At 46.9% G+C, this 19374-nt stretch overlaps 1 protein-coding gene across 24 annotated transcripts in view; it reads left to right on the forward strand.

The window, feature by feature from the left end:
• Epb41l1 (erythrocyte membrane protein band 4.1 like 1) overlaps positions 1-17736 on the forward strand; it is a 135741-nt gene extending 118005 nt beyond the window's left edge. For 15 of the 24 annotated variants that reach the window (XM_070007199.1, XM_070007195.1, XM_070007196.1 and 12 more), the window contains 7 exons: positions 851-955; positions 3791-3874; positions 8781-8867; positions 9622-9705; positions 10581-10661; positions 10939-11055; positions 14207-17736. In XM_070007199.1, coding sequence (XP_069863300.1) covers positions 851-955; positions 3791-3874; positions 8781-8867; positions 9622-9705; positions 10581-10661; positions 10939-11055; positions 14207-14215 — 567 coding nt within the window. In that variant the 3' untranslated portion in view covers positions 14216-17736. The remainder of the gene's footprint in view (positions 1-850; positions 956-3790; positions 3875-8780; positions 8868-9621; positions 9706-10580; positions 10662-10938; positions 11056-14206) is intronic. The other 9 variants (XM_070007189.1, XM_070007201.1, XM_070007205.1 and 6 more) reach the window with 3 other exon arrangements.
• The last annotated feature ends 1638 nt before the right edge of the window (positions 17737-19374 follow it).

The raw sequence follows: 19374 nt of genomic DNA on the forward strand, positions 1-19374 counted from the left end.
TGATAGACTCTTAGGTCAATAAAATAAATAAATAAACAAGCAGGCAGGGTGCCAGTGGCTCATCTGTACCTGTCCCCCAGCTACATGAGAAATTTGAGATCAAGAGGATTTGGGTTCCAGGCCAGCCCAAGCAGTAAAGTCTATTAGATTCCATCTCAACGGAAACTGGACATGGTAACATGAGCCACTCATGTCAGCTATGATGCGAAGTTAGGCAGGAAGCAAGACCCTCTCTTAAAAATAACCATCACTATACTAGGATGGGAGGTATTGTTCAGTGGTCGAGTACCTGCCTAGCAAATGTGAGGCTCTGAGTTTAAACCCCAGTACTGCCAAAAACAAAAACAAAAAACAAAGTCCCTTCTCAGAGCCAATGCTAAAAGATGGACCAGACCCAACTTGAATCCTACAGCTTTTCCACCTGCCCCACCCCTCAGCCTGCCCTCCCCGTTCCCATTCCCTACCTGACCCCTGAAGACCACAGATAGAATCTTCCTCTGAAGCAACCAGCAAGTGGAGGGTTAACCATTGGTGTGCTGATGGATTCCACAGCATTTTGTGTATAAGGAAAATTCTTAGTGTGGGGCCTGGTACAGCGTATATTGGTAATAAGTGGTATCAGTAGTATAAAAAGACATACAGCACCCCACCCCACCCCCTGGTGTGGTACCAGGGATAGGGGGTGGGCCTTCCTGATACCAACAGGGGCTCTGACGCTCCTTGGGCTATTTTGACATTGTTTCTGATGTCAGTTCTGACCTGCCTACCTTTCCAGAGGTCTGGCTAGCTACAGGGGTAGGAGGTGTGTGGGAACTGGAGTTTCCAAGTGCTTTCCTTTCATCTCCCACAGCCTGTAAAAGCAGAAACTATGACTGTCAGCAGTTTGGCCATCAGAAAGAAGATCGAGCCAGAGGCCGTACTTCAGAGCAGAGTCTCCACTATGGATAGTGCCCAGGTAGCCTTCTACTGTACTGAGCCTGGGGGGGCCCACTGCTATGGCCAAGCCCCTTGGCCAACTACATTTTGCCTTCCCTAGAGCCCTCATTTTCATCTTGATCCTCTTCTGAGTCTCAGTGTCTACCCTGAGCTCTAGGACTGGAGGGAAAGGAACAGACCACAATTCTAAAAGCCTGAATTTCTCCATCTAGAAAATGGGAGAGGTCCAGCTTCCTCCATTCTCCTGGAATGATGCCAGGAATAGTGGTTGGTAGACTGGGGCTCTGGTTTTCAGACCACTGCTAGGGATTGAAGAGATCTTGCCCGAAGGGAGCTCAGAGGGAGAAATCCTAGTCCCCGTTTGGTCATCCATCATACATGGGGGCTCCACAGTAGATTAACAAGATAAATTAGCAGTGGGGTAAGGGTGAGACTAAAAGTTGTCTTGGCAAGATGAAGCATGTGTGGCATCCAGAAAGACACAGGTGCACAGGTGTGCTGCGTCCTGTGCTCTTTCCACACTCCCTTCAAGGGCTTTAAACTTGTGGCCAGAGAGCTGCAGTGTTTGGGGCTTTCTTGTCCTGGCGACCAGTCTTTGTTTCAAAAACTGAAATAAGAGAGGAGCTGTGGCTCAAAGTGGTAGAGCACTAGCCTTGAGCAAAAAGAGCTCAGGGACACAGCCCAGGCCCTGAGTTCAAGCCCCACAATCAGGGGAAGAAAAAAAAAAACTGAAATAAGGGCCACTTGTATGGTTGTGGCTCCGTGTAGAGTGTTTGCCTAGTATGTTCACAACTCTACGTTTGATCCCCAGCATGTGTGCACATAAGTGCACACACACATATACAAGCCTAAAATAAGACCTAGACCAACCATATGGGCAGCTGTCTCATTTCCTTCATTTTCTCTCTCATTTTTTTCAAGGACACTGGAGAGTTATGAGGCTGCCTGGTCCAATCAAGATTCTTGAGCTCTAATGAGTTGTGTGACCCCTAGCAAGCTTCTTTTCCTCTCTGACCTTTTTTGTTTCCATGAATTCTTTTTTCCTCCTCCTCTTCTCCTTCTCCTTCTCCTTCTTATTCTTCTCCTTCTCCTCCTCCTTCTTCTTCTTTTGTCTGTTGTGGGGCTTGAATTCTGGGCCTGGGCACTGTCCCTGAGTTCCTTAGCTCAAGGCCGAAGAGCTTGAACTACAGCACCACTTCCCGTCTTCTGGTGAATAATTGGAGATAAGAGTCTCATGGATGTTTCTGCCCAGGCTGGCTTTGAACCGTAATCCTCAGATCTCAGCCTCCTGAGTAGCTAGGATATAGGTGTGAGCCATTGGCTTCTGGCTGTCTCAGTGATTTGTAGCTTATTTTATTTTCATTAATGAAAAGTATTTTTAAAAAACACCGGGCTGGGATGTAGCTCAGTGGCAAAGCGCTTACTTAGCAAGTGCAACATCCTGGGTTCGATCCCCAGTACCAAAAAAGAAAAAAAAAAGTCGAAAAACAACAACAACAAAGGGGCTGGGAAGGTGGCTCAGTGGTAGAGCGCTTGCCTTGCATGCCAGAGGCCCTGGGTTCGATTCCTCAGCACCACATAGCAAAATGAAAAAAAAAAAAGCCGGAAGTGGCGCTGTGGCTCAAGTGATAGAGTGCGAGCCTTGAGCTGAAGAGCGCCCAGACCCAGAGTTCAGGCCCCACAACCAGAACCCCCCCCCCCAAAAAAAAAACAAAAAAAAAAAGCCTAAATTCTATAACTCACTAACTCTTCTTACTGACATCAAAACAACACAACAAAAAGTTTCCATTATAAAACTCAAACAGAACCAAAAGAATTTTTTCTTATGCTGCCTCCTGGGAAAAAATTATGCACATGCCAATGTATATACCTACATCCCAATATGCTTAAAATATTTACATTGAGGTGGTCATTATCTTTCACACTTTTAGATCACACTTTATTTTTTCACCTGTGCAACACCTTACTCTCTCCTTGACCCCATGTAGGAAGCAATTCCTTATTTACTTTATTCTATTTCTTTCTCTTTTTTTTTCTTTTTTCTTTTTTGTCTGTCATGGAGCTTGAACTTGGCCTGGGAGCTGTCCCTGAGCTTTTCAGCTCAAGACAAGCGCTCTACCACTTGAGCCACAGTGCCACTTCCAGTTTTCTAGTGGTTAATTAAAGATAAGAGTCTCACGGACTTTCCTGCCTGGCCTGGCTTTGAACCGTGATCCTCAGGTCTCAGCCTCCTGAGTAGCTAGGGTTACAGGCATGAGTCACTGGCGCCCAGCTATTTTGTTCTATTTCATTAGTGGTAGTTTTTATCCTTTACTATTTATTTAGTCTCAGTACTATGATTTGACTCAAGGCTTGGGCACTGTCCCTTACCTGATACTCTTACCACTTGAGCCACATGTGGCTGTACTTCTGGCCATTGGTGATTAATTGGAGATAATAATCTCACACATTTTTCTGCCCAGCCTGGCTTTAAATCTTGATCCTTAGATCTCAGCCTCTTAAGTAGCTAGGATTACAGATGTCAACCACCAGCACCCCACTAGTTTTTGTCTCCTAATAATCAATACTGCAGTGAACTTCCCTGGACCTATTTCTTAGTAGACTTTGCAAAATTTATATCCAAAGTGTACATTCCTGTGGATTCCTAGGTCAAATGCAATTTGGATAGAATCTTTCAACTTGTGTTGGGTTATTGTTTCCTTTGTCTAGTAGAATGGCTGGAGTGAAGGGGAGGGCCTGGGCAGCCCCTCTGTCATTAGCTTACCACTTTGTTACTGGCTATGCCACCAGCCCAGGTAACAGATGCTGCAAGTGTGTCTAGCTTTTCCCGTCTCTTAACTCCTCCTCTGCCCAGCAGGCTGATGGAAGTGCTGTACTGGGCAAAGACTTCATGACAGCTCCCCCCTCCATTACCACGGAGACCATATCGACCACCATGGTAAGTGGGACCCAGAGGCCCTTCTCTCTGACCTCCCCCACCCCCAAAAGCAGCCAGATAATGTGTGGAATGTTGCATTGTATTGACAGGACACACCATCCGATCTCCGTTGTCTGGTACTTTGGACACTGTCAGACCTCGGCTTTCTAAATTGAATCTCCCAGTCTCTGTAATCTAAACCATCTCAGCCACATAAGGGCTGAAGGACGATGGGATGATTTGATTTGTGGCATGGGTGAATCTCCTCTTCAGGTTTCCCTTGCTGAAAGTAAACCTGAGAGTCCTTTCATAGCTCATTCTCTGGGTGGCTGCATTTTTTTTTTTTCCTGTCTCAGGCCACTTCCTGTCTGTGGGCAATAGAGGGCAGTATTGAACCAGAGTTGAAAACAGGATTTTAATTAATTAATTATTTTATTTTATTTTATTTGCTAGTCCTGGGGCTTGAACTCAGAGCCTGAGCACTGTCCCTGAGCTTCTTTTTTTTTTTTTTTTTCCTCAAGGGTAGCACTCTACTACTAGAGCCACAGTACCACTTCCAGTCTTGTCTGTTTATGTGGTACTGAAGAATTGAACACAGAGCTTCGTACATACTAGGCAAACTATCTACCACTAAGCCACATTCCCAGCCCGGGATTTTATTTATTTATTTGTTTGTTTACTTATTTATTTTGGGGTGCCTGTCTTGTGGCTTGAATTCAGGGCCTGGGCACTGTCTCTGAGCTTTTATGCTCAAAGCTAGCACTCTACCACTTGGGGCACAGCTCCATTTCCGGCTTTTTGCTGGTTAGTTGGAGGTAAGAATCTGACTTTTTCTGCCTGGGTTGGCTTTGAACTGCGATCCTCAGTTCTCAGCCTCCCAAGTAGCTAGGATTACAAGCATGAGCCACCAGCATCCAGCTGGAAACAAGATTTTTAGATCATAACGAGGGACCTTGGGGTTCTGCTACCTATTTGCTGTCTAACCTATGAAGAAGTGTTCTCGGCCTTAGGCATCCTCATCTGCCTAGATCACAGGTCCTAAGAGAACTTTAGAGCCTTTAATCACAAGAAGAGCAGGCAGCTCTTGCACACAGGTTATGTGCCGGGGAACATGCTGAGAACCATGGCCAGAATATAAAGCGGTGAGGGCTCCTATACAGTCAAGGAAACTCGTTCAGAGTGGGAGAGGTCCCACATGGAATAAATAAGTGGCAGTGATGGGTTCATGCCGGCATTCTGACACTGGAAGCCTGGGTTTCAATATCTACCACTCTGCTTCACCCCTGGTATCCCGACCTGTGTGAAAGTCAGCCCATGGGGCTGAAGTTAGCAATGCCGAATCCAGATATTTCCTAAGATATTGAGGTCTGTTTTCAAATGCTCTTTGTTGCCAAACCTCTGACATGAGAAGAGAACTCCATTAATCTAATCTCCCCAGCAGGTAGGTTTTACGCAAACAAGGCTTTAGGATCAATAAGCCCAAAACAAGTTACCATTTTGCCCACTTTTCTCTGGTTTCCCAACTCTTCCTCTCCCCCAGCGCATCACTGTGGGGCATTGGGATGCTTGTGGGGCTGGATTTAAATTTCTCTTTATGGTGAATAGGCATTTATATCATTCATTGACCCATCTATCTGTCCATGCATCCATGTATCCATCCGTTCATCCATCCTTCCTTCCATCCATCCATCCATTTGTTCCCAAAACCCTGATGAGTCTCTACTGTCTGCCTGGTACAGGGACACAGAAATGAAAGAAATACACTACCTTCTAGGATTCCTTTGTTCAGTCATCATCATGAGCATCTGGAAGGTGCTGTGCCCTATATGTAGGTTCTGGGCACACAGTGGTGAACAAGGCCCTCCCTCTTCTTGGCTGATGACTTATGGCAAGTCTCCTCTACCTCTCCAAGCCTCGGTTTCAACTTCTGTAAAAGGGGGTGGAGGCAATAATGGCACATATCTCAAAAGGTTTATTTGAGGAATAATCTATGCAAAGCCATATTGTAAGGGGTCTGTAGGTTTACACTGCTGCTGTTATCTTTCCTACCCGTAGGAAACAGTGCAATAAAGCTGGCTTAGGGAATACCAGGAGGGTAGTTCCTGGTGCCATCTCTGCCAGGAGGAGCTAGGGAAGGTGCCATCTAAGCACGGTCGATTGAACAGTGTGTGAAGGATAAATCAAGGTAAGGGAAAGGATTGTAGGCGGTAGGAAGAGCAAGTATAAAGGTAGGAACATAGCCAGGCACTGGTAGTTCATGCCTGTGATCTTACTACTCAGGAGGCTGAGATCTGAAGATTGTGGTTCAAAGTCAGCCCAGGTAGGAAAGTCCATGAGACTCATCTCCAGTTAACCACCAGAAAACTCGAAGTCGTGCTATGGCTCAAAATGGTAGCCTTGAGCAAAAGAGCTCAGGGACAGTGCACAGACCCTGAGTTCATGCCCTAGACCAAAAAAAAAAAAAAAGGTGAGAACATCAACTAGCAAAGCATCCAGAAAGTTCTGTGATCAGAGCAGGCAGGTGTCAGTAGTGGGCAGAGGGTGAATGTTGGAAAGGATGGAGGCAGAGCTTGGACAATGTCTGGTGTCATACACAGAGTTCAAACTTTATCCTGGAGAAAATGGAGGATTATTTACATTTTGAGAGCAGAAGCTTGATATCAGTTCTGTTTCTGTGTTTTTAAAAAAAGATTAGCAATGTCGGGCGCTGGAGGCTCACACCTGTAATCCTAGCTACTCAGGAGGGTTCAAAGCCAGCCCTGGCAGCAAAAGCCATGAAGCTCTTATCTCCAGTTAATCACCAGAAAACTGAAAGTGGTGCTGTGGCTCAAGTGGTAGAGCACTAGCCTTGAGCTGAAGAGCTGAGGGACAGCGCCCAGGCCCAGAGTTCAGGTCCCATGACCAGCAAAAAGAGAGAGAGAGAGAGAGAGAGAGAGAGAGAGAGAGAGAGAGAGAGAGAGAGAGAGAGAGAGAAGAGATTAGCAGGCGCTGGGAAGGTGGCTCAGTGGTAGAGTGCTTGCCTCACATGCATGAAGCCCTGGGTTTTATTCCTCAGCACCACATAAGCAGAAAAAGCCAGAAGTAGTGCTGTGGCTCAAGTGGTAGAGTACTAACCTTGAGCTGAAGAGCTGAGGGACAGTGCCCAGGCCCAGAGTTCAGTTTCCTCTACCAACCAAAAAAAAAAAAAAAAAAAAAAAAGATTAGCAATATGGAGTGTGGTTAGAGCAAAAATGCCTTCCCTTCTCCCTGCACCCTCCCATCTTCCTGCTTCCTTCCTCCTTTCAATAATATTTATTGAACGCCCACGTGTGTGAAGTGTTGTGCCAGACACTGTGAAGCCAGCACTGGGAAGACACGGAGAGAAGATGGGTGTCCAGCTGGAGTATGGCTGGGACTAGAGGAGAGCTCGGGTTAGTTAGGTGTGGGAGAGGAAAGTATAGGGTACGGTCACTAGGGGAAGGCTCAGGAGACAGAATTTAGGGTGGACCGGGGACACTTCCTAGTCAATGGTTGTCACAGCATGGTCCCAGGTGCCAAAGTGACAAAGGGAAATTCCAGTCCACCCTTCAGCTGAGAGGGGGCCAGCAGTGACATTTCTAGGCAAAGGACAAGGAGACAACTGGCTTTAAAGGTATAGAGTTCAAAGAAAGATCTAGGCTATAGTAAAGGGATGGGAGACCTCTCTTCTGGCTCAATGAGGCAGACGAAGCCCTGGATTGGCAGAGAGTGGCGAGGGAGAAAGTGTGGAGGAGGAGGGATGGTGGGATGGCCTTGGCCAGGGAGAGGACACACTACTTTTTGAGATAAGAAAGGGCTCTACCTGAAGATACAGCCGGGGTGGGCAGGAACAGACAGCCCCTGCAGATTCAACAACTCGTGTCTATTTAGAGGTGTGAAGGTAGAGGTAAAGCTTGCCCCAAGAGACAGGGATCAAGGCTGTTTTTGGAAGAATGGCCTGAACGATCACCATCATCACTGGTTGTTCCCTAACACAGAAAAAGAAAACGCTGAGACCTTATTCTGGGATCCAGGATGCGTCTGAGAAAGTACCTTGTGATGACCTGTCAAATGACCAGGTCACTAACAGCCGTTGCTGTATATGGGTGTGAGGGAGGCAGGAAAAGGCAAAAGGTCCGAGGGTAGAGTGGTAGTTCACACCTGAGTACCTACCTGTTTGTCTTGGAAGTGGCCCAGTGTGGCGTTACCTTCTGGCCTGACCAACTTGCTGAGGGACTTGAAGAAGCCACTCTGTACGCTTTTGCCCTCCTGTATCTCAGCTGTAAAGCAGGAATGTGAGAACAACTTTCCTATGGTCATTGAGAAGATTAAATCTGATCATGCATATCACCTGCTGAGTTTCTTGCCTAGCCCACAGCAAGTCCTCGGGAAGCGATAGCTAGTATATGACTCATCACCAGCCTGGTTCCCACACTTACACTTCATTTTTGATTTGCAAAATCCTTCTCTCTCCCTTTCCTACTCCTCCCCCCGCCACACACCATTTCCTAAGATCTCCATGAGAGCAGGCAGGATTTATTTTTTACAGAGGAATCTACAAAGTCCGTAGAGGAAGATGCGGCGCTTCCCTAAGTCACATGACTAGAATGGAGCAGGGACAGGACAAGAACCTGAGTGTCCCAACCCCTCTGCTACCATACCTTGTTCACCACAGTGTCCCTACCACCAGGCACTCAGTAAATGTTGGATGGATGATCAGTGTGTTGAATGAGTATGCTGAGTGAATGAGTGGGCACGTGTGTGTGCCAATGCCTAAGGAATGGAGACTGAAGTGAATGGTACCTTCAGCTCTCTGCTTCAGTGCCACTCCTTAACCTTGTAGCCATGAGGGCCATATGGCCACATGTCCCAGCCATCCTGGGCCCTGCCCACCTGAGACCTGGCCATCTGAGCGCTATTGTTTCCCCAGGAGAACAGTCTCAAGTCCGGGAAGGGGGCAGCTGCCATGATCCCAGGCCCACAGACGGTGGCCACGGAAATCCGTTCTCTTTCTCCGGTAAGTGGGCAGGGCCAGCACAGACTAGGGGTCTTCCTGCTAAGGATGTGGGCACAGGCCTGCATGTAGCACACAGTAAATGCAGCAATGAGCTCAGAAGGTGCCCTTTGAAGTGTAAAGCCAGGAAACAAGATCGTTTTCCAATACCCACAGGCTTCCTGGTGCCTACCCGGCTCTCCTCCATTCCCTGTGTGCCCTTCTCGTGCAAGCAGAGCATTGGCAACCTGGGGGTAAACGGACTCCCTTGTTACATTCACCCCTCCTACTGACCAGGAACACTGATGAACTAGGAGTCCAGAGACTTGAACTCTGGGCCTGGCTTTGTGGATGGCTGCCCCACTCAAGACAGGGTCTGTCACTGTCTCTTCCAGCTCTTTGATTCTCTGCCCATTGTTCTTATCATCTAGCCCTGGAGAGTGCATGTTCCTGACCATGACAGGATGAGGGAATCAGAAAGAATCCATCCCCACTACTTGCTCTTTTCAGATTCCAGGATTTTTAGACTCTAGGTGGCAGTAGCATTTTGGAGCTCAGGAATCTGAGATTCCTGGGTTTGAGAGTGTTTATGGGTCCAGATTTTAGAAGGTTGAAGTATTCTTGAATTCTTAATGGTTCAATGCATCTTGGCTTCTAATTCTAAGCTTCACCTTTATGGGGGCCCCTGCTAGTCATCCCTGGGTCTCCCCGACCCTGCCTGCCCTGCAGAGCACAAGTCCTGACCTGACACCCAGGGCGGGGGTGGTTTATTCTGCAGATCATCGGGAAAGATGTCCTCACCAGCACCTACGGCGCCACCGCGGAGACCCTCTCAACCTCCACCACCACCCATGTCACTAAAGTGAGTAGCAGCAGGCGCCCGGGCCCCAGGGGGCTGCAGGCGGGAAGGCCATGACCACAGCTCAACTTTGGTTTCTCAATCTGTAAGGCAAATAGAACCCTAGTTTCTAGAGTGCTGTGCATTTTGTCCTGTGCTACTGTTGGCCTAGGCCTCTTCTTTTCTTTCCACCCTTCCTGGCTTTACTTGGGATTTCCTTCCACCACTCCCTCCTTAAATATGGCAACCAATTAGGTCCTGCCCTATCTTCTACTTCTAAACTTGCACCCAGATCCTGTGCCTTGAGAAAACAGTAGGGGCACTAAAGCTTCATCAGTATGATCTACTCTTGTAATATTGTTTGAAGTCATTTCAGGTAGAACCTTGTCACCATTCACATTTCATTCATGTGTTCATTCAACAAAATCTGCATTCAGCACTGCCCTGGTCAGATTGGGCAAGGGAATGGGGGAGGAGGGGCTATAGAGATGAATGAAATACAGGCCCTACCCTCGAGAATTCCAAGTCTGATTGGGTGAGCAAGATCACATGCAGATGCAGAAGGTCAGCGCCAAGCAGAAACCCAGAATTAGGAGAGATCTGCAGCTCTGTCCTCTTAGAATGGCCTTGAATCCTTGCCAGCTAAGGTGGGGATGGTGGCGGCCAAGCAAGATCTGCTATCTGAAGATCCAAAATGAGAAAATGGAGGGAAAACTGAAAAAGGCAAGAGAAGAGGGTCCTCATACTTGCTCTTGAAAGGTGCTTAGAGTAGGTGCCCTATTGTGGCTACTGTCCCAGCAGACCCAAGAGAAAGCTCATCTCCCCCCTCTCCTTCTCTGTCTCTCTCTCTCTCCCCCCTCCCTCTCCCTCTCCCTCTCGTTCTCTCTCTCCCTCTGCAGACTGTGAAGGGAGGGTTTTCTGAGACCAGGATTGAGAAGCGAATCATCATTACTGGCGATGAAGATGTTGATCAAGACCAGGTACAGAAAGAGGAAAGGTTATTCCCCATGGCACTGTCCAGTCTCTAGCCCTTCCTATAATGAGGGACCCACAGATAGTACTTTCTGGGCAGAGAAGGTATCCATTTCTTGCTGACCTTGAGCAAATAAGAAACTCCAAGGGAGGGGCATTGAGCAGAGGCCAGAGTTTCTAGTTTCTCCCTCTGACCATTTGACTTTGGTTCTGCCCCCAGCCTCAGTCTCCCCCAGCTATGCTCTCATATTCTGTGGTGCCTCACTTTGCTGCTCTACCCTCCAGGCTCTGGCATTGGCCATCAAAGAGGCCAAGCTGCAGCATCCTGACATGCTGGTAACCAAAGCTGTCGTATACAGAGAAACAGACCCATCCCCAGAGGAGAGGGACAAGAAGCCACAGGTAAGGCTCTGAGGTTCAGCAGCCAGGAAGGGGAGGGTAGAAGTAGGGGAAGAGCCATTTCTACCTCAGCACCCAAGTGGGTTAATCCTATTACAGCGTTGACCCCTCACCTACCTGGTTTATGGTTCAGGGAAGTCAGGGAGCTCCTTCAGACATGAGTCTGAGGGAGGAGAGAAAGGAAGACTAGCTCCTCAGTTTCTTTCTTTCTTTCTATTATTATTATCTTTAAGTAGTTGTATAAAGGAACTGACATTCAACAACCCAATTGATGAGTGCAGTGCATCTTGATCGGCGTCACCCTTTTTATCATTCTCTCCATCCCTGGATGGGGATGTGACTCAATGGTAGAGGTCTATGCTTAGCGAGTATGAGGCTCCAGGTTCAATCCTCAGCACCAAAAGGGAAAACAAACAAACAAAAACTATTGAGCTCTTGCAGGTGCCAGTGGCTCACACCTGTAATCCTAGCTACTAAGGAGACTGAGATCTGAGGATCTCAGTTCAAAGCCAGCCTGGACAGGAAAGTCCCTGAGATTCTTATCTCCAATTAACCAGAGAAATGGAAGTGGAGCTGTGCTTCAAGTGGTAGAGCGCTCATCTTGAACTGAAGAGCTCAGGGACAGCGCCCAAGCCCAGAGTTCAAGCTCCACAACTCACACACACACACACACACACACACACACACACACACACAAAACCAATCAAGCTCTTAGTGAGAAATGGTATATATATCATACTTCATACAATGGAAAAAAATTTGCCTCAGAGACTCCATAAATAGTAGCTGGTCCCCTGTTTTGCTTTTTTTTCCTTGAATAAACAACATCAATGTCTTCTAGAAAGATATAATACTTTGCTTACTCAAAGTGAGCAATCAAATGGTACACATAGAGACTTTGCCTTAATAAGCTGAGACAAATACCTTGTAGTACGGTATTGTTGGGATGAACCCCTTCCCCCTCCCTCCTCTAAGTGAAAGTATTTTCCATACACTGTCAGCAAGAGGGAGGTACTCACCCAGCTTCTTTGAGCTTCCTTCCCTTCAAATGTTTAACTACATAGAGAAAATTTACCAATTCCAAAACAGGAGCTTTGGATTCTAGTCTTACTTCTGCTATAACTTGGTAAATCGTCAAATCTCCCGGGCCTCAGTTTTCCCATCTGTCAAAGGAACAAAAAGCACCCGTTTCTAGGAATGTCCTTAATACTTGACCTATGAGAAGCAGAAGGCCGGTAGTACATATGCTCAGTGGTTTTGAGTAGTTGTTGAGTGCAGGCACAGTGTTGGGCGCTGGAATGCTGATGATAGATAAAAGGCCTTACTCTGCTGGGCACTGGTGATTCACGCCTGGAAACCTCTCAGGAGGCTGAGATCTAAGGATCATGGTCAGAAGTCAGCCTGGGCAGGAAAGTCTGTGAGACTTTTTTTTTTTTTTTTTTTTTTTGGTCATGGGGCTTGAACTCTGGGACTGGGCCTGGGCCCTGTATCTGAGGCAAGTGAGCATTCTACCACTTGAGCCGCAGCACCACTTCTGTTATTCTGGTTGTTAATTGGAGATAAGAGTCTCATGGACTTTCCTTCCTGGGCTGGCTTTGAACTGTGATCCTCAGACCTCAGCCTCCTGATTAGCTAGGATTACAGGTGTGAGCCACCGGCGTCTGGCCTCTGTGAGACTTTTATCTCCAGTAAACTAATAAGAAAAAAATTGTCGCTATGGCTGACGTGGTAGAGTGCTAGCCTTGAGCACAAAGAGGCTCAGGGACAGCACTTAGGCCCTCTGTTCAAGCCCCAGGACCAGCAAAAAAACAAAAACAAAAACAAAAAAAAAAGCTTTTCCCTTCAGGGATCAGGGCAAGAACTGTGGTTAAATCATCAGCATCAACCACAGTAATAATAACAGCTGATTGTTGCTCAGCACTTCCTGTATTCTGGCTTTGCTGACACTCCTCTATAACTGCATGAGACAAGACCCGTGTTATAGAAGAAACGGAAGCTCAGAGAGGTGAAGAAATCTGCCCATGATTGATTGCAGTGATGGCCAAGGAGTGAGATTTAAACTGAGTCTGATTTCAGAGCCACACCCCTTACTTTGAGTACTAGCATACAATCTGAGGCTCCAGGGTTTTTTGTTGTTGTTGTTGTTGTTGATTGTGGGGTTTAAACTCAGGGCTTGGGCCTGTCCCTGAGCCTCTTTGTGCTCAAGGCTAGCGCTCTACCAATTAAGACACAACACCATTTCCAGTTTTTGAGTGGTTAGTCGGAGATCAGAGTCTCATGCAGGGGGCTGGGTGGCTGTAATCCTAGCTACTCAGGAGGCTGGGATCTGAGGATTGCAGTTCAAAGCCAGCCAGGACAGAAAAGTGTCCATAAGACTTTTTTTTTTTTTGGTCGTGGGGCTTGAACTCTGGGCCTGGACAGGGTCCCTGAGCTCTTCAGCTCAAGGCGAGCGCTCTACCACTTGAGCCACAGTGCCATTTATGGCTTTCTGGTGTTAATTGGAGATAAGAGTCTCATAAACTTGGCTTCAGCTCCAGTTTCTTTTTTTTTTTTTTTTGTCGGTCGTGGGGCTTGAACTCTGGGCCTGGGCACTGTCCCTCAGCTCTTCAGCTCAAGGGGAGTGCTCTACCACTTGAGCTACAGCGTCACTTCCGGTTTTCTGGTGGTTTATTGGAGATAGGAGTCTCACGGTCCCTCCTGCCCGGGCTGGCTTTGAACCTCGATCCTCAGATCTCAGCCTCCTGAGTAGCTAGGATTACAGGCGTGAGCCACCAGCGCCCGGCACAGCTCCAGTTTCTTAAACTTGAGTTTACTCCCCAGGTCACAGAAGTCCCAAGGAAAACAAAAAGGAAAAGCAAATTGAGATGTTAGCTTCTCAGTATCAGAGGTTATTTTAATAAAATGTCAGGCCGAAAGGAAAGACATTACCTCCCTGGAAACAACCTAGCAAATACACCTGGGCTCTGGGCTCTGTCCGGTTACCTGCACACCAGCTGTGTGGCTTTGCATAAGTCACTGTCTCTCTGAGTCACAATAAAGGGCGTACGGTCAAGGGTATCTAGGACTTGCCATGTCTTTAAATATAAGCAACAAAACCTACTAAATTCTCCTTGTCCTCCTTCCTTTGTATCCCCTTTTGCCTTGTGTCTCCCAGGAATCCTGACCTCTGTGAAGAGATGCTGGTGTGTCTTGGTCAACCCAAGCCAGAGAACCATTAAGAAGGGGCCTTCGTTCTGGATTCTCCAACACAACACTGCTGTCCCAGCTGCGACATACTGTCACAGATGAGAGACTGGGAAGGGAAAAGCATATATATATATAGATATATATAGATATAGATATATATACAGGAAACACCGCGTCCTTGCACTTGCTGCTGGGGCTGGCGGAGCAGTCAGCTGACGGCATCACCCAACATCTGCCACAACCTACATTTCCTTTGCAGACAAATTGAAGAATTGGTGGGGTTTTGTTTTTGTTTTTGTTTTGTTTTTCAGGAAAAAAAAATATAGCCACCATACTCCCTTTGCTCCCCCTTTCCCCTGCTGAACCACAAAAGCAGACCACAATGATGGTAGAAATCCTATTCAACCCGGGGTGTACACGGTCCAGTTCAGTGGACAGCGCTGTGTTCTCCAGTCTGCTGCCCCCTAGAGTGCAAAGGAAAATGATCACACAGCCAAGCAAGAGAGGTCGCAGCGGCAAGACACACACAGGTCAACTGTTTCTGAGAAAGAAAGGAAAGCAAGAAAAGAAAAGCAAGAAAGAAAAGGAAGGAAGGAAGGAACGAAGGAAGGAAGAGAAAGAAAAGAAAGAGAGAGAGAAAGCAAGCAAGCAAGCAGGAAAGACCTCCCATTTGGAAAAGAGGAAGAGGAACACTGGAGTATTGTTTTTTGGGGCCTTGACACTGGGCTGCAAAATCTACCTTCTTCTGCCTCCCTTACCCTCAGCTCTCATGTCTTGTCTCAGTTTCCCTCTGCCCCTGGCCCCTCCCTCTCTGTGTCCTGGTCCTGCTGAGGGCCACTGCAGATAACATTTATTTGAAATGAGAGAGAGAGAGAGAAAAAAAAAAAGCAAGAACAGAAAACAGAAGCCTCTGGAAGAGAAGTAGACATTGTATGTTTCTGGTTTCTCATGACAAAGGTGCAGCTCGTAGGAGATTTGTATGGATGTGCTTTTAAGTTATGTATATTATATATAGCAGGAAACATATTAAAATAAACAGTGCTGGTAAGTATGATGCTGACATTTTCAAGTTATAATTATCTGACGTGATTGATGTATCTCAAGGTTCCTAGATCTTGCTGAACTGGCCCAGCTGAGACTGGACCCTGAGTGTGGCCAGTTCCCTTGATGGGCTGATAGTTCAGTGTAGTAAAACTGTGTGTGGTATTTGTAACTGGGTGATTGGTGGGGAGAGTTGCCCCCCACCCACAAGGAGAGATGGGGGTTCAGCAAGGGAGAAGCAACACAAATAGTTCCCAGCAAGCCAGTCTGAGATGCCTTCTCTAGCAGTTGAAGCCAGGACTTGGTCTGTGCGCAGACACAGAGTCTGGAGTCAGGACCAAGACTGACAGTACAGGTCCCCCAGCTCGCCCCTCCTACCTCCTTAGGGGCTTGCCTTGCTTTCTAGTCCTCTCTTTATTTTATTATTACTTTTGCCACATCTTGCCCTTTTCTGACCACACTGTAATAACTAGTGCCATACCCAAGGGAAGAGGGTGCCTCTGATCAAGGTAGACTATGGTGGCTTTCATTGGGCTTCCCAGAAATGTCCAGCTCAGTCTCCTGCTCCTCTTCCATTCTGGAATCGTTCTCTTCTTCCTGAGCCAAAATAGCCATAATAAAGAGACCAGAGCATGTCAAGTTCTGATGGGTCAAAACTGCATTTCCAAAGGCCTCACCTGCCCAGAACAATGAAAAGTGAAGGGCCCTGTCACTCACGGGGCAGTCTCTGCCTTAGAGCGTGGCTTGGGAGCCTCTGCAGCAGTCAGCATCTGAGTCTGTGCCCTCAGAGTCCCAGAAATGGCCTTAAACCACAGGAGCCCTCGGAGAAAACCCTGTCACAAGCACACAGGGGCTGGGCTTGCTCCAGCTTGCCTGCGCTCAAGGAATAGCCCTTTCTGAGAGACAGCGCTCCGTGGCCCTTTTACTTTCTTAGTCTAGTCCTGCTTCTAAACACTTAATAAATTCACTCAACAAATATGTGTTGAGTATCTGCTTGTGCCAGGCATTATTGTCAGGCTGAAGAGAAGTGTGAAGGGAGAAAGGAATCTAAGAAGCCACTTTGTATCTCTAGCCATGGCTGGCTCATCTGAGAACTTTCTTCCCCTCCTCCAACCTTTTGGACCTAGCTTGGGGATAACCCCAAAGGCCCCCGTCTAGATGTGCCTCCATTTTTGCTTGCCATACACCTTAGCTACTCCCATGGTGCTGGCTTAAAGCAGGGTAAGAAACTAGGATAGTTTTTATCTCGGTAAGCAAACGGGAAGTAGAACAGGGTTGTCAGATGACAGACTGATGGACACACACACACACACACACACACACACACACACACACACACACACACACACACACACACACACACACACACACACACACACACTGGGGTACAGCAGCATACTTTCCCTGCACCAAGTTCTATGTACAATCACACTGAAAAAGCTACAGAACCTTCTTCCTGCCCTTCTCAACGTAAGATCTCCCACCCATTCTGGGCCAACAGCTGGAATGGCATGATCCTCTTTAGGTTGCTAAGAATTTGGCTCAGCTCCCCCTGGCTTTCCCAGGCACCAGCCTTCCTGAGCACCCTACACACACTTCAGAGCGAGAGGGAGGTTCTTTGTTGTGGCTTTTGCACCTGTCTCTAGACCTTGGGGGTGTGGCTCTAGGACAGAGATGACCTATCCCAGCTTAGCTTGAGGGCTGCTAGGATTTGGAACAACCCCGACCCCATTGGATGATGCTCTGACCTTCTGCAGAGAGGCAGGCAATGCCACCAGGGAGGAGGGGCCCTGCAAAGCTGAAATACAGGGCACTGTTCCCTCCCCATAGAGAATAGGGACGTTCGTCTTGTCTGTCTTCAACCTATTTTCCTTTTTTTTCAAATGCTTCTCATCTTCTCTGCTGCCTCTATGATCCAGGAGGCCAGGTAACATAGCAGGAAATGTCCTGGAGAGCGGTTAGGATTCTGAGTGACCCTCCTGGCTCAGCCTCTAACTCAGTATGTGACAGTTGTGCTAGTCCCATTCTCTTTTTGGACCTCAGTTTCCCTGCCTTCAAAATGAGCAGAGTAAAAGAGATGGTCTCCAGGGATTTTGTTTCTGTCTTTTTTTTCCCACGGTGCCATCTTACCAACTTTTATTTTTGCTTATTTTGCTCTCTCTGGATCTTTTCCATCTGAGGGTAAGGGAAGTGTCAGAAGTGTCAGTTTTTGAATCCTGCAAGCATATTTCAAGACTGGCCTGAAATTGCATGAGAAACATCGTTCTAAATAGATATATTTTTTTCAAAAGCACCTTACCAACCAACTGCAATGCTGTCCTGTTCTTTTTAACTCACACCCCTCTCTCCTCTCTCGTCCCCATGCTCCCCACCTCAGTGCTCCGTGCTGTATGCGTGTGCTCTCTGTTCTTGTATACTCAATAAAAGTGAAATAAATGTGTTTGATGCTGAACCACAGACTTCCTCTGCCTCCCTCTCTCCCTCTCCTCCCCTCCCCCCCCACTCTGTCTTTCCTTCTCTCAAACCTTGGCTACTGGTACGTTGGTATAAAACTAGATTAGAAGCCTCCCAACTTAGAATACTTTTATTCAACAAATGTTCAGAACTCCCAATGAAGCCCAAGACAGTGGCTTGGCTCTGTAGTAGGTCAGCAGCAAATAGGGCAAAAGTCCTTACTGTGCAGGAGCTGAGAGGCTCTTGAGAAAAATGAACAGGCAACTCCCTGTTTAAAGGCAATGACAGAGTGATCAGCACCAGGAAAGAAATGCAGAGAGGGAGATGTGCTTCAACAAAGCAGTCAGGGCTGAGAGGGCAGCTCACTGGTAGAATGTGTGCTTAGCATATGTAAGGTCACAGGTTTGATCCCCAGCATGTCTCCCTCCAACAGAAAAAAAAAAAACAGCCAGTTAAGGGCCTCCCTGAGGAGGTAGTCTGAGCTGAATGAAGAAAAAGATCAAGTAAGGTAAAGAACTTGGGTGAGAACAAGCACATAGGAGCAGGAAGCAGACTAGTTCCAATGCCCGGAGGGACGTGGTAAGGAAAGACCATGCTGTCCCTCCTGTACCCCCTCCCCCACAGTGGGAGTCTTGTGGGTAAGTCAGGTACTCAGGCCTCCACTCCAGCCTTTGACCATAACCTTCATATGCATGTTGCCATAGCCTATCACTTGTTCCATGATTGACTTTTTTTTTCTTTAAATTGACTAACTTGAATGATGGTTTTAAAAGAAGCTATATTATTACTATTTCCATAAATGAAAAAGTAGTGTTATTTGCCAAAGGAAAGAATCCACAAAAATGAATGCAAAGGTATTACAAAAAAACCCTCCAAAAAACCCAAACATATAAAATCTAGACTCATTCCTTGGACCACTTGAGGTACACATACTACATTTTCCCCATTATTCTATCAATGACTTGCCCCAGGCCACCTTTCTATATTGCCCAAAAGCAAACCAGTGAGTCTTTTATTCTACACATATGTATTTTTTTCAGAGTTGAAACCTTGTTGTACATACCATTTTACATATTTTTAAAAATATTTTTTAAACCAGCCCTGAAGCTTGAATTCAGAATCTAGGTGCTGTCTTTGAACTTCTCTTGCTCAAGGCTGATGCTCTAACACTTGAGCCCTAGGTACATTCTGGTTTTCAGGAAAGTCTCATGGACTTTGAACTGTGATCCTCAGATCTCAGCCTTTTGAGTAGCTAGGATGATAGCCAGCACCTGGTTATAAATACTTTTATCCAGAGCATTTACTCATAATTTCAGATATTAAATATCATTTTCTTGTAAAGGTAATTTACTAAATAATGCAAAGGCTGTGTGATGAAAAGTAGTTCTCCAGCTGTCTCTGGATTCCCATTATTGTTAAAGATAATTGCTGTGAGGTGCTTTGTGAATTCTTCCCAGAATTTTCCTGGTAGGTTTCCTTTAATGATTGGTCACTACTGAGATTCTGGAATAGGGCTTGGTTTACAAACACTAGGTCCCCACACAACTCAGGGTCATATGCTCCCTGGATCTGTATGGCCAGCCTCAGCTTCTTGGGAATGATTGGTTCATCTAAATCAGTGTTTCTGAACTAGGATAGGAG

The sequence above is a fragment of the Dipodomys merriami genome, unplaced genomic scaffold, assembly GCF_024711535.1.
Source record: "Dipodomys merriami isolate MVZ:Mamm:240054 unplaced genomic scaffold, mDipMer1.0.p SCAF_7, whole genome shotgun sequence".
Lineage (NCBI taxonomy): Eukaryota > Metazoa > Chordata > Mammalia > Rodentia > Heteromyidae > Dipodomys > Dipodomys merriami.